The sequence below is a fragment of the Cyprinodon tularosa genome, unplaced genomic scaffold (genome assembly GCF_016077235.1).
Source record: "Cyprinodon tularosa strain WSP-4 unplaced genomic scaffold, ASM1607723v1 ctg430, whole genome shotgun sequence".
In the NCBI taxonomy this organism is placed as follows: Eukaryota; Metazoa; Chordata; class Actinopteri; order Cyprinodontiformes; family Cyprinodontidae; genus Cyprinodon; species Cyprinodon tularosa.
This window is the reverse complement of record NW_024039153.1, coordinates 693,102-708,766: the sequence shown is the minus strand read 5'-3', so window position 1 is coordinate 708,766 and position 15,665 is coordinate 693,102. Positions and strand designations below refer to the sequence as shown.

Below are 15,665 nucleotides of genomic sequence, written 5' to 3'. Positions count from 1 at the left end.
CTGTCAACCTGTCAACCATAGGTGGCCCCATCCAAAAAACACACAGCCAGCAGATGAGCTCCTTGCCAGCTTCTATGTCAGAGGATGAAGAGAGCACATCCAGTTAGTTACAGTCAGAGAAACAGGACTGCACTGGAAAACAGGCCAAGCTCCAGCATATATAGACGAAGGTGTTGATGGCAGCAGCACAGCTGATATTTCTCTCCAGGATGGAGTCACAGCCAAACAGGAACAAGAGGAAGCTACTATGATGACCGCAGAGGGGAAGAATAGAGATAAAATTAAACAGAATGATGAAGAGTGGTCCCCATGTCATCCAGCAGTCTAAGCCTATAGCAGCATAACTATAGAGATAGCTCAGGATAACCTGAGCCACTCTCACTATAAGTTTTATCAAAATTAATGTTTTTAATTCTTAAAAGTAGACAGGGTTTTCTGCCTCACAGACTAAAACTGGTAGTTGGTTCCACAGGAGAGGAGCCTGATAACTAAAAGATCTGCCTCCCATTCTACTTTTAGAAATTCTAGGAACCACTAGTAAACCTGCAGATTGAGAGCGAAGTGCTCTGTTAGGAACATAAGGAACAATCAGATCTCTGATATAAGATGGAGCTTGGCCATTTACGGCTTTATATGTGAGAAGGAGGATTTAAAATTCTTGGACTTAAATGGAAGCCAATGAAGAGAAGCCAGGATAGCAGAAATGTCATCTGTTTTTTTCATTTTCATCAGAACTCTGGCTGCAGCCTTTTGGATCAGCTGAAGGCTTTTAACTACAGTTTCTGGACTTCCTGATAGTAAAGAATTACAATAGTCCAGCCTTTAAGTAACAAATGCATGGACTAGTTTCTCAGCATCTACCTTGGACAGGAGATTTCTAGGGGCCAAACTAAACTTTCAGCCTCAAATAATTTTCCCTACATTATGCACAAAATCCTCTGTTCTTGTTTTGTTGTTTGAAAACATGACAGTTGGAAGAGGACTCACTCTAGTGAGGATCCTTTAACTTGTACATTATTAATATGCCTTGTTTTATCTGCCCTCTGGTGAGGATTTTTCTCGGGCAACTTTGTTCACATGTGCATGGTTGCATGAAAATTTTAAGGGAATCTAAAATGGAGAAAAAAGAAAAATCAGGTTATGTTAACAGTGAAGCCATGATCATATCCTTACTGTTCAACTCTCTGATTGATAGCGTGCCTTGAGTGACCTATTTTCAAATGGCCTTTGGAGTAAATTCAGTACTCCTTATCTGTGGAGAGCAGGCATAGAGATTCCAGCCTTGAATTTTTTCCCCCTGCACCCTCATGTTTTTCCTTTTTCTGCAGAAAAATAGACTGTAGATGGAAAAATAAAGGATGAATATGACTGAACTAAATGATCAAAAACGACATGACTATCCAGAAAGATACATCATTTTGACCGTATGGAGCTTTCTGGTGCTGTCCATGGTGTTGAAAATGGGCTGCGAGATTTCATTCAGGACATGTGAGCAGATTGGAGGATAACGCAATATTGGTAGATGCTGCCATCTAGTGGAGAAAAAACGTATGCAAATTCAAAAGTGATGTAGATTTGCAATCTGTCCTTTTGCGTCATTTGTTATTATTAGTATTTGTAACAGGGAAACTACGGTAAGAATACTGCGATTTGATCACTCCAGCTGCATGATATCCAGTGCTATAGACGCGCTAAAAACACCAGGGAAAATGAAATGTTGATTATATTAAATCAATTTTTGCAGATAAAGTGTATGAGTTTAGCCTTAAAGCTTTTTTATTTAAACTAATGTAATTCTGCAATATTTTACCTGAAAAAGGTGCTCACATTTCTGATATATAACACACTTTTTTACCATTCATTGGGTTTTTTTCTACTTTTAGTGGCAAACGCTAAATATTCAAAATATCTAAACATCCGATATATTCATATTTAAATGTTATATCTATTTACCAGGGTAGATTTATTACTATTATTAAATCTATTGGTTTTATATACATCTTAAATCTAAACATATATCTCAAACCTAAATCTGTTTCATAAATTTAAGTGTATCCTCTGGGATTATTAATGTACTTCTGATACTGATTCTGATATATTGTTGATCTAAATGTTAAATCTAAAAATATTTGATTTAACATTTAGATCAAAGATCTAAATAAGAATAAAGCCAAAAATACCATGCGGTTGATGTATCCGTCTCTCTTTGAAATATATATCCTGTATCTGTCTTTATTTTTTGGTACTGATTGTTTTTCTTTTTTCTTTTTTTGTTTGTTTGTTTGTTGTTGGGTTTTTTTTGGGGGGGGGGAGGGTGTTCTCACTTATGAATTATTTTATGTTATTCTGTGTTTATTGAGATCTATATAATTTTTGAATTCTAGGTTTTACTTTCCCTTGTTATTTATTTATTTTATCTTCTTTCATTATTCCTTGGTTTATTTGTAGTCATTAGTTTTATTTCCTTTATTTAAGTTCTTTCCCAGTTACAGTTAGATCCTGTTTTTCCTTGTCATTCTTTGTTGCTCCTGTCCACACCTGCTCCCGATCAGCTGATTAGCCCATTCATCGTTTCTTTCTCCCATATATACACCTCCTGTGCAGTTTTGCTTCCTAAGTTCCCTGCCCATTTAGTCTGGATTTATGCTTCTATTGCCTCCAGCTTCATCATTAAACCTAAAAGAAACCATCTCTGCTTCTGTCTCTGCATTTGGGTCCTCTACAAATATCCACCAATCCTGACAATATCTTTAATCTAAATCTTAAATCACAGATTTAAAGATCTTAAGTCTTAGCATATAGGACCACCAAGGAGAAGTGGAGGCATCTTGAAGGTCCCAGCTCACCTCCCCTTCTCACTGGAGTTCTTATATAAATGTATATGTTTAAATGTAGTTAAGATTTAGATTTAAGATATATTTTAAATGTAAGATTTAGACATATTGGTTTTTGAATAGATTTAAGATTTTGATTATAACATTATATTAAGATATAGAATGTGGAAAAGTGTATAAATTTTTATATATTTAGATAGATTTATATTTAGGGTTTTGACCCTAAATATTAGAAAAAAGCACTAAATGTGAAGAGGGTGCGTTAAATAGCAGAAATTTGATTTTTCTTTTTTTATATATATAAATTTCTACACTTGGTGCCCAGTTCCGACTAAAAACAGTCATAAGACTGACCTTTAAGAATTGAAATGTTGCTACTGAAGTTGGATTCTCTTGTTGTTCAAAACACTACAGATTGAATCGTCTCTATGTTACCGCCCCGTGGCTGGCTATAATTTACCTTGGCATTAAACTTGGGACTGGGAAGTGGAAGTGGAAGTGGAAGCGACGCTCCGCTTTCCTGTTTGTGGACACTTCTATTCTGTGTTTTTCATGTACAGGTGCTGGTCATAAAATTAGAATATCATGAAAAAGTTGATTGATTTCAGTAATTCCATTTAAAAAGTGAAACTTGTATATTATATTCATACATTACATACAAACTCATATATTTCAGATGTTTATTTTGTTTAATTTTGATGATTACAAATGACAACAAATGAAAATCTCAAATTCATCATATCAGAAAATTAGAATATTGTGAAAAGGTTCAAAATTGATGGCCCCTGGTGCCACACTCTAATCAGCTAATTAACTCAAACCACCTGCAAAAGCCTTTAAATGGTCTTTCAGTCTAGTTCTATAGGCTACACAATCATGGGGAAGACTGCTGACTTGACAGTTGTCCAAAAGACGACCATCGACACCTTGCACAAGGAGGGCAAGACACAAAAGGTCATCGCTAAAGAGGCTGGCTGTTCACAGAGCTCAGTGTCCAAGCACATTAATAGAGAGGCAAAGGGAAGGAAAAGATGTGGTCGAAAAAAGTGTACAAGCAAGAGAGATAACCGCACCCTGGAGAGGATTGTGAAACAAAACCCATTCAAAAATGTGGGGGAGATTCACAAAGAGTGGACTGCAGCTGGAGTGAGTGCTTCAAGAACCACCACACACAGACGTATGAAAGACATGGGTTTCTGCTGTCGCATTCCTTGTGTCAAGCCACTCTTGAACCACAGACAGCGTCAGAAGCGTCTTGCCTGGGCTAAAGAGAAACAGGACTGGACTGCTGGTGAGTGGTCCAAAGTCATGTTCTCTGATGAAAGTAAATTTTGCATTTCCTTTGGAAATCAAGGTCCCAGAGTCTGGAGGAAAAGAAGAGAGGCACTTCATCCACGTTGCTTGAAGTCCAGTGTAAAGTTTCCACAGTCAGTGATGGTTTGGGGTGCCATGTCATCTGCTGGTGTTGGTCCATTGTGTTTTCTGAGGTCCAGGGTCAACGCAGCCACATACCAGGAAGTTTTAGAGCACTTCATGCTTCCTGCAGCTGACCAACTTTTTGGAGATGCAGATTTCATTTTCCAACAGGACTTGGCACCTGCACACAGTGCCAAAGCTACCAGTACCTGGTTGAAGGACCATGGTATCCCTGTTCTTAATTGGCCAGCAAACTCTCCTGACCTTAACCCCATAGAAAATCTATGGGGTATTGTGAAGAAGAAGATGCAATACACCAGACCCAACAATTCAGAAGAGCTAAAAGCCACTATTAGAGCAACCTGGGCTATCATAACACCTGAGCAGTGCCACAGACTGATCGACTCCATGCCACGCCGCATTGCTGCAGTAATACAGGCCAAAGGAGGCCCAACTAAATACTGAGTGCTGTACATGCTCATACTTTTCATGTTCATACTTTTCAGTTGGCCAACATTTCTATAAATCCTTTGTTTTTATTGGTCTTCAGTAATATTCAAATTTTCTGATATGATGAATTTGAGATTTTCATTTGTTGTCATTTGTAATCATCAAAATTAAACAAAATAAACATCTGAAATATATGAGTTTGTATGTAATGTATGAATATAATATACAAGTTTCACTTTTTAAATGGAATTACTGAAATCAATCTACTTTTTCATGATATTCTAATTTTATGACCAGCACCTGTATGGCCATTACAGCCTCTGTTAAACCAATGACAAAAACTGTGTCCTACGTGGTAATCTTACTTCCGCATCATAAAACCATCTCACTCAGACAAAGATGACCGTGGCAAGTAAGTGGTTTTAATTTTAAGTATTAAAATCAATTAATCAATGGCGTCTAGTTTATTTTAGGTGAGCATTTTATTGCTATAAGACAGCCAGTTTCAAAATTTAGCTACTTTGAGTTTTATTGTCACTTTCCCTCATCTTGACCCCACCCCCACTTAACCCCCACTTCTTGTCTTAAACACTTAGTTAATTCCCTTAGTGCCTGTTGGCATTTAATAATAGTAAAGTTTAGTTATGTTTGAAGGCAGTTGTTGCTGCCGTATTCTTTCATAAGGTTTTCACTTTATCACAAAGGGCAACTTTATTTGGATAGCTTACAGCTGAACTCAAATTGACTAAGGTTTTTTTTTTTTATATTTGAACATTTCTATGGTGATTAAATCTGGAGAAAAAAAAAAACAAAAAAAAAAACACGTCTGCTATGTATTGTTTTCAGTGTTAAAAAGAAACCCCCAAAGTAAAATACAAGGTTCTGGGAGGGAAATATCATGGGTTGAAATAGACTTAAAGCTGCTACTTATGATCTAAAGCCAACATGAATGCCCGGACAGCACTGCGTCAGGGTTACGGTTGAAGTTTTGAGGACCCAAATGCAGAGGTGAGGAGGCAGAGGTGAGTTCTTAAAGATTTAATGAAATAACTGAGGCAAAAGTCCAAAACCAAAGTACAAAATACAAGAAACTAAAAAAACAGACAGACTTCAGGGGGAGAGTATTTATAGGAGACTGAACAAAGACAGGACTAATGTGCTGATTGGGAGCAGGTGTGAACAGAAGATTCTAGAAAGGAGCTAGGGAAAAGGAAACCAACAGAGGTCAACAGAGGGCAATCAAGAAATACCTAAGAACTCAAATACATCCAGAAAACACCACAAAATAGAAATTAAACCAATAAAACTAGAAAACAAAGAAAAACATGGATCAAAGTGAAACTGAAAACTCAAAAGAAAACTTAAACAGAACCAAAACCGTGACACATTGACCAGAAATTTTACATTTCTTGTTGTATTTATAAGAATATGTTTTTTTTATAATATCAATTTAAAAATTTAGAATTATTGATGTTCAACCAATCAATTCCTCTTCTTACTTTTTTGCTGCAGTTGCATTTTATGTTGCATGATCAGATTCTTCCCTTCTTTGGGCTGCGATGGTCCCCCGGGCAGAAGTAGGGCTGCGTATCCAGATGTGTCTGTCACATCTGCAAACACAGGCACTATGTGAAAGAGGAGTAGGAGGGAACGTGTAAGCCTCACATAGTTATTAATGCATATTAGTTTAAGACCATATGGATCACTTCATCATTAAACACTCCTGGGAATAGCAACACCACCCCCTGTCTTTCATCTTCTCCATATGGCTGCGTCAGATGTATAATTAAGACATAATATTCACTTCTTTCAAAGAAGAGTCGATCTCTATTACATGTGGGATGGAAAAGTAACCGACATAAAAGAGATGTAATCACTTAAGCATTTTTTTTTTTCTAGTTTTCACAATCTTTATAGAGGTAAGAAGAAGGAAACATGGTGACTTGTCATGAATGCATGCAGTTCGTAAGTGACAACAAAAAAAACATTCTGTTATCCTACACAATAGCTAATTATTATGGTACTTTTTGATATTTACTTTAATTTTAAGCTGGACTATTTTAGGAAGCTCGTCATCAATGTAGCTTTTTACAATAAGGCTGGTTTAGGACCCTATGGCCACCAGGGGGCGACAAGACCACTGGCTAACTTGAGCTTCATGCTTTAAAACCACAAATGCTCACAGTTTTTAGAATGCATTTTTAAAAATGCTCACCTTTTTAGAATAAATTAAAATATATTCAACCCATTAATAAATGAACGGCTTATTTAGAAGGTATAAAACATTTTATCACACTTACCATCTCCCTAATAATAAGTACCAAACTATTCAATATACTATTCAATATCAATATACATGTACAGATGTTGCATTTTATAATAAAAATAAATTCTTAATAATTAACCATGTATGTTTGAAATAAACTTTTCTCAATTAATTGTGGGTAAAATAAATGGCAAGGGACCCTAAAGAGATGATTCCAAGGGAAAAGTATGATTTAACTTCAAACCTAACTTTAGATTTCAATATTCAGTGAAATATCTGATCCCCCAAATCCCAGAGGTTTTCTCACAAGAATGTAATTATATGAAAATTGTTCACAAGAAGATGATATAAGTGGTTACAAGCCCTTATCAGGTAACTGTCATCTGTTTTTGCAAGAATATTGATTTGCCAGTATTTTCTACTAAATGCATGAACCACAGCTATATTGGATACTAAAGGGGCATGCTTGGGAGGGGTGTGGGGGGGTTATACGTCTCCCAGCTATAAGAAAATTGAAATTATTGTACTGTATTCTGTTCTTGTAATTCTTGGTTTTATGAGTATCTGTACCCCACATCTTAAAGCTTTTTAAATTGTAAAATCAGCTACTTTAAAACCTTAAAGAGGTTTTAAAGTTACTCAACAGCAAAGGCTGAAGTGAGAAATAATTATGTTGGCTTCCCTAGAGTTCTACACCTGAGTTTTCGTAAAGTATGGAGTATTTATGACAGGGAAAAAATTAGTTTTTTTTTTCCTTCCACCTTGAAATGATTAATTTATCTGTTCTTGCAGAGTATCTTCAGGCCCTTAATCCAGAGCAACTGGCTTTTATTCTGGGAACAGGGACAGTTCTTTTCCATTGCTATGTTATGTTTGCACTAATATAATAATAGTGAGATAAAATTGGTTTCCTACTGGTAAAAAAAGAGGACTGTACCCTGAAGTTAGATTTCGGACTGGGGGATATATCCTTTTTTAATTGTATAAAAGAAAGAGAAATAAACTGATAACTGCTTATAAAGCGAATAGCAGCTGCCTGCGGTGTTATGATACTCCTTGCTCCAACATCTGACAAACTGAAGGCAGATTTACAAGAACTGCAGCGGGCAAACCCAACATACAGATTCCTGGGAGCCACCCTGTATTTCTGAGGTTTCACCAAAGTTCAGATTTTTTCAGCTTCAAATTGGGACATGTTATAATCTTGAGTACATGTTCTGAATATATAAATGTAAACTGTATTTAGTATGTAATACGTAAAATATAAATTTCTCCAGTGTGAGATCAATGAAGTCAATTAATAAATCAATCAGTTGATATACATTTTTAAGACTAGAATTGAAAATTAATATTTTATATTAATGAATTAACATTTAGTCCATTTTTATTCATTATTCCTTTTTTAGTTTCGTGATATTTAAATTATTAGTGTGAATTTATCAATTTTTTAATATATATTTAATAATATATATATATATATATATATATATATATATATATATATATATATATATATATATATATATATATATATATATATATATATATATATATATATATATATATATATATATATATATATATATATATTATTAAATATATATTAATTGTATTATATTAATACAATGTTAAAATGTTATAAATTCTAGAGATACTTTGTCGTCTCGGTTCTAGGGGGAAAGATTTAAGTAGGTCGCATAATCTGTTGTAACACCAGTGTTGTGCCCGCAAAAAATCCCCCTAAACCTGAAACGCACTCGGGAGCGCATGCGCAGTCCTCGCTGCAGTTCACTGCGTTTCCGTAGCCAGCTCGCTACCCGCTGAGCGCTGGCTTGTAACGCGGCTCGCCGAAACGATTGATCCCGATCAAACAACGTTAACGCTCGCCTCCCAAATGGCGGATTAACGCGGTTATCGGAAGGGACACTCTTAAACCAATGCTTGTGACTCGGGTGTTTTTGTTTTTTTTTGGAGGTAGTGCGTTGGCAACACCCGCGTTAACATGTGAAATGAGCGCAGAAAGATTAACTGTGCGTTATATTCTGGCTAACTAGCTAGCAGCTACCTCTCTACACTCAATCCAATTAATGTTAGCTCGCTCGGTCTGTTTTCTTGTAGCGTCGCGTCTGTAAAAATGAAGAAGTTTAACATAAGGAAGGTGCTGGACGGCTTGACAGCGGCGTCCTCTTCCTCCTCCACCTCCGCTCAGCCTGGTACTCCTAAGGAAAACGACACCGTCCTGGAGACTCTCCAGTCGGAACATTTTCAGCTGTGTAAGGTAAGAGCTGCCATTGAATGTGTCAGATGACAGCGGCGCGAGCGAACATTGTTTCCAGCTGCATCAGCTCTGCTCAGCAAACTACAAGCAGCATCTATGGTCACATTCATGGAGAATCAGTTGCTGAGTTGTATCCAACACTCTTAATCCTAAATCACTATATTTTCTCGCTTCCCAGTATCACCACTTTAGGGTACAATGTCCACATGGCTGCCTGTGGATTAAATCCCCTCACAGCATATTTCAGAGCTCTGATCATGTGTTTTTTTGTGTGTGTGGATAAACTGGCATCTTGTTTGCAATGGTGATTGTTCCCACGTTCATATTAATGTCTGCTGCATTTTAACAATGGAAAACATTGTCCACTACTGTTTGCATTTGCACTGCATCACAAGGGAATCCAAGCCTTCCACATTTTTTTGGTCTTCTTATCTTTTAGCTGTTTCTTGTTAAGTTTCATTTTAAACCTCAGTTGATTTTACTGGGATATTGCTGAAAGCCAGACAAACAGTTGCCCATAATTGTTAAAATGTTAAACCTGTTCTTTTTGCAGTTACAGCTATGAATCTTTATTTATTTTCATTTTTTTTAACAGGCTTGAACATCTCAGTGACTGAGATATTTGCCCGGTCCTCTTTCTAAAATAGACGTGATCAGATTACATGGAGAGTGTCAGTAAATTTCCATTTTTAATTCTTTCTACAGACTCTGAATCAGATTTAGTTCAGGACATTGAAAGGGTCATCGCAACGCGTAAATAGACCTTCTTTTTATTCATTCACTTGCAGCTTCAAACTTCTAGACTTAATTCCTGAATGGTGTCCTTTAGTTCCTCATGATGCAGTTTGATGCATCTTTTTCAGATTATTTATTCACATAAAATCCCAATAAAACACACTGAATTGTGTAACAGTAATATACAACAAAGTTTAAGGGGTAAAAAGACCTTCACTAGCCACAGTAAACGCTGCTGCCGATTTGCTAAACCAGAAAAACAACACTTGAGCTCAGGATGTGTCATTTCCTCCATGCTTTTCTTAGATGTGGTTTATTTTGTAGTACTATCAGGAGAAACATTTGTTAAATGAATGACCAGCCAGCCCAGCAGCTCCTTCCCCAGCTGGGAGCGGAGCGGGTCAGTCTGCCAGGTTACGAGGCCACGGCATCACCTGTTACGCAATCCTGCTGCAAGTTTGACAGATCACGGCCGGCTGAGCAAGGTTCTCAGCCTGAAATGATTGCGTTATAGATGCCCTGTGATAATCTTGTTTCAGTGGTTCTGGGTCTCTGCAAGGCCCTAAGAAATAAACCGCAGTTCAAATGATGCAAGCGTACCAAAATGACCCTGCAATAATGATTTAAGTCCCACTTTAGTGCTGCTGTTTTTACATTTAATGTAGTTTGTTAGACAAATGTGGAAAAATATAGATTGATGGATTATATTTCTGTAGGGATCATGAGTTTGAGTGTGTGGGAGATGATAGATTAGCCTGACTAGCTGTCTGATGTAAATTGTGCTTTCTCCTGCAGACTGTGCGTCATGGCTTTCCATATCAACCATCCTCCATGGCTTTTGACCCCGTCCAGAAAATCCTGGCCGTTGGGACTCAGGCCGGAGCTTTAAGGCTGTATCCTTTGTTTTGTTTCCCACGTGACAAAAAGAAAAAGAAAAAAAGTCCAGGAAAAAAACAAAAGCATCTTGAACGTACATGAAGCGGTAGTGAGCAGACACTGGAGTCAGGTGGGAGTTCCTGGAGTCCTCAGCTGCTGTGCAGCATTCCACAGAGCAACATGGGAATTCACTGCAGCGCCTTTTTGATGGAATGAAAAAAATGATCCCACACATGCCAGGGTTGTGTTGCTCTGCAGCTGGTAAACCAGCCAGGCCTCATTTGTGCCCCCCCCCCCCCCCCAACCACCATATGCTACAGAGCCTACCTCTTCGTCTGTGCTGCCCGGTTGGTTCCAGGATGCCGCTTCATATATGCTGTAAACACAACTAGTCAAGTCACTTTTCCATTGGTTTGTTTTTTGATTAGAAAATAATTTTACCGCCAACCGGTTGCTCCCTTTAAGTGACTTCCCACACCTGGTGCCTGTCCTTTGACCAACCTTGTTAGTGGATTAAGTTTGGGCTTCCCTTTGTGATGATAACCGACTGGGGAGGCCCATCTGCTCAGATTAGATTTTCATTAGACCTGGTCTTTATCCACTCATCAGATTAAGAGTCTTGCTTTTGCGTGGTAACCTCTAAAAACGGCACACACATGCACAGACACACACACAGCTACTATGTTGCCCCTCTTGGTGCAAGGTGAAGCTGATGGGATTACTGTCACTCAGGCGATTGGTCCATTTATCAAAACGCAGCGCTTTATTGATCCGCCTCGTCGGCCCTGGAGTTTGGAAACGCTTGCACGGCTCAGAAGACATGAGCCCGACGAGGTATCTACAAGCAATAAATGTCTGCTTTCACAAGATCTGTCTCCGCTACAGTGTTTTAATCAGCGGCTGACTGTGGACGGTTTCCTGCGCTTTAAAGTGCTCCTCTGGGCCATGTCAGCTGTAGCAGTAAAGACAAATCTGTTATTTTATTCATTTTTCTTATACATTTTAACTAGAAAGCTGTTTTTTTTTTTTTTAATACAAAAAGTCTTTAAAGATGCACAAATCAGGCTCGTCCTGCAAGCGTTTAATCTACGGCGTGATTCAGAAGCAGCTTCCTGAGTGAAAGTCTTCACATGTCTATTGGAAAAATTCAGTTTGCGCTCTAGCAGATGGACACAGCATAACCAATGCTGAAAGTTTGTAAACCACAGTGGTGGTTTTCTTTATTTTAAACCCCTTGAAACAACATTTAAAACGTTGTGGTACGGCTGTGTAAGCAATTGAGTTCCTGCTACTGGGAAGGTTTATTTAGAGGTGTTTTTTGTTTCTTTTTTAACTGGGACCATCTGTGCATGTAGAGTTTTAAAAAGCATGCCAGCTAGTGTTGTGGCACTGGAATGAAGTTCTCATACAGATGAGATAACAAAAATGAATTCCTTGACTTAGGCTACGTTCACACTGCAGCCTGAAGTGACCCAAATCGGATTCTTTTTTTTCCATATGTGACCTGAATCTGATCGTTTTATGACAGTCTGAACAACACAGATCCAATTTTTTTTTCCAATCCGATCCAGGCCACTTGGCTCTGTGGTCCTGAATCCGATACGAATCTGATCTTTTCAAATGCGACCTGTGTCTGAACGGCCAGATCGGATTCATCCGACCTGAATAGCCGACAAACGTCGCTATTTTGCGTCTTGCTACGCAGAAGCGGCAGGAAAAACAACAACCATGGCAGGTGATGATGATGATGCGGAGAGGAGTGTTTATGTTAAATCATATTGAAAAGTTTGTGTTTTTATGGTTGGAAAAGATCACTAGATGCGCTCAGGTGCTACCATCCATGTTTACTTCCGGGAAAAAAGAGCCCGATGGCCTGTGACGTCATTGCGTCCTCTGCTGCGCATGCGGGACACTTGCGTCGTATGACTGCAGTTCATACCGGAGATCACATACAAGTCGCATATATTTGGAAATATGAACGGTAACATAAAAAATCAGATTTCACAAAAAAATTTGGAATTGAGCATCAAGGCCTGCAGGGTGAATGTATTCTTATTTCACCTCTTAAATGCCTCAAAAAATATTATATAGGAGGTCATTGTCAGACATTCAGACTTAACTGCAAATATGTAAATTAATTCTGCTCTTAAAACTTAAGATTTTTCTGTTTAGTTAGATTTAAAGTATTAAGTATTAAGCTGTTAATTATTTTTTGTTTAATTCAATTCAATTCAGTTTATTTATATAGCGCCAAATTCACAACACATGTCATCTCAAGGCACTTTACAGTTCAACCAGATCATACAGTCAAATTGATACAAAGTTTTCTATCTAAGGAAAACCAGTTGATTGCATTGATTCATTGACTCACATACAATCCCCCACACTAAGCATGCTTGTAGCGACAGTGGAGAGGAAAAACTCCCTTTTAACAGGAAGAAACCTCCAGCAGAACCAGGCTCAGTGTGAGCGGCCATCTGCCGAGGCCGACTGGGGTTCAAGGAGACAGAAGCAGACATAGAAAAAGAAGCATAGATACAAAAAGCAGCTGTAAAAGGCGGCCCCGTCCAGGAAACACACAGCCAGGCAGACGAGCTCCAAGGCAGCTCCCATGCCAGAGGACGAAGAGAGCACATCCACTCAGTCACGGTCAGAGAAACAGGACCACACTGGAAAACCGGCCGATCTCCAACATCTATAAACAAGGGTGTTGATAGAAGCAGCACAGCTGATGTTTCTTTTCCAGGATGACGTCACAGCCAAACAGGAACAGAATGATTCTATTCTATTTGAACAGAATCTATTTGATTAATAGATGATTAATCAAATAGCCAAAGGTTCCTTAAAGAAGAAACTTTTCTATTTGAGGGGTTCTGGATAGTACAGAAGAGGATTAGGGTCACTGAAAAAATTAAAAAGTAAACTGATTTGTACATTTTATTTCAATTTAATATGTGAAAAAAAGTCAGAATTCTGATTTAGTCTCAGATTTCTGACTTTTTTTGTCAGATTTCTGAATTTTCTTCTCAGAAAAAGTCAGAATTCTGAATTTTTTCCCCATATTAAACCGAAATAAAATAAAAAAATCAGTTAACTTTTTTATTTTTCAATGGTGCTAATCCTCTTCTAGGATAGAGCATATTAACAATGAAAAACATTTTTGTTCTTTGTCTTAAATGCAGAATGTTTATCTATTTTCTAACTATTTTTATATTTCTGCTCTAAGTTGGTTGCTCTATCAGCTAAAGGAGTGTTTTACGGTCTCTGTACTCAAGTTTAGGATTAATTTATTACTAAATTAGTTATCGACGTTTCAATCATCGATTAATCAAAATTAATAATTTTTTTCAGACCTATGTCTGTGAATTTATTATAACTACGACGTTAAAGTTATCGATTCTAAAGATCTTCTTAAAACCACAGGAACACTTCCTGTCTGTATTATAATGGTGAAGCTGTTTTAAACTTCAGGCACATAACCAATCTAGTTGATAATGTTTTTTTGGTTTTTTTTACCGCATTCATTGAGTTTATTCTGTATTTATAGGAGCAGAGGAAATAATACCATGTATTTAAAATGATACCCGTTTGATAACGTCGCTTTTTCTTTCTAAATGTGGTGTATTTATTACAGGTTATCGTCATGTGAACCTCTCTCACAGGCCTTTGTTCAGTAGGCAGTACAGAAAAACCCGTATTCTGCAAGTTTGTTTTGAATCAGGCTATCGGTCACGCTAGAACTCAAGACGTTCAAGTCGGCGGCTCTGGAACCAGAAATATGTCGCTTTCTCAGCTGACTTCTCTGTTGCTTTGTTGGCCCCTCATTTGAGGCTGAAGTACTTTTGAAACTTCTGAGGAAAACAAGTTCCTCTCTTCCACATGTTAGTTTGCACAATAAAAAACCTCCCTGCTCAGATGACAATAATAATTTGACTTCCTAAGAAAAGCAGCTGATGCAAAAAACCTGGCTTGACAAATGAGGAAGTCTTACCGTTTGAGGATTTAAGGTTTCAAAGTCTTTGAGGCTCTTGGGAACAGACCGATGCAGTTTGGCCTATTTATATTAAGTCATAATAATATCAGTCGTTTTCCATTTTTTGTTGAGGGTCAAATTAGTTTTAAAGCTGGAACCCTTGCTTGCTTCCCAACCCTGCAGCTGCTTTCAGAAGATAACATCCATCCATAACTAACTCCATGCCTCATTTAACTGTTTAAATATTCATTTAAAATCATGTTTTTCTATAAATAAATAATTAGGAAACATAAAACTGTCCTGTTTAAATAAAAATGCACATACAGTCTAGAATATATACATTAAGTTGCATAATTAATCAAGCCGTGCTTAAGATCCCAGGAATCTTTGTACGGTACTTTACAAAGGCAAAGACAGTTAACTGGCAGCTGCTAGTTTTCCTTTACTAGATTAACAGTTATTTACCAAAAATCATAATAATGGGAAAGCCAAGGAAATTAGCAAAAATACCTAAGGATTAAATATTGCTGTCACCCTCAGGTTCTCTTTATTTCAGACAATCCAATAAATTTACATATTTAACTAATGCAAATTTTTTGCACAATTGATGATATAAATAATTCTTTGCATATCTATAGGAGCTCAGAATTGAGAAAAAAAAAAAGTAAAAAGGCGATCTTGTTTGAGCAGCAAGCCCCCCCCCCCCGTCTTATGTTATGAAGAAATCTGATCAGAGCTTGTGGAGTCTGATGCAGGTTGTTTGTTTTGATTTTTCTTCTGCACTCTGAAATATTCGCTGTTTCAGCGTGACGATCCTCTGTGACGATTTAAAGGATG

The 15,665-nt window shown here is 37.5% G+C and overlaps 1 protein-coding gene and 1 long non-coding RNA gene across 3 annotated transcripts in view; one reads left to right on the top strand and one right to left on the bottom strand.

Moving 5' to 3' along the window:
• Positions 1-6,177: 6,177 nt before the first annotated feature.
• On the bottom strand, positions 6,178-11,415 carry LOC119792762. 2 transcript variants are annotated; one of them, XR_005282027.1, is made up of 4 exons: positions 11,297-11,415; positions 11,183-11,243; positions 10,954-11,055; positions 6,184-6,310 (listed from the first exon to the last, which is right to left on the bottom strand). It is a non-coding gene; the product is annotated as an uncharacterized LOC119792762 (long non-coding RNA). The 2 variants fall into 2 exon arrangements; XR_005282026.1 differs by lacking the exon at positions 10,954-11,055 and having other exon boundaries at positions 6,178-6,310.
• stxbp5b (syntaxin binding protein 5b (tomosyn)) overlaps positions 8,753-15,665 on the top strand; it is a 51,020-nt gene continuing 44,107 nt past the window's right edge. The window contains 3 exon segments of the mRNA XM_038299524.1: positions 8,753-9,078; positions 9,081-9,244; positions 10,775-10,872. Of these exon segments, the coding sequence (XP_038155452.1) occupies positions 9,054-9,078; positions 9,081-9,244; positions 10,775-10,872 (287 nt within the window). The 5' untranslated portion in view covers positions 8,753-9,053.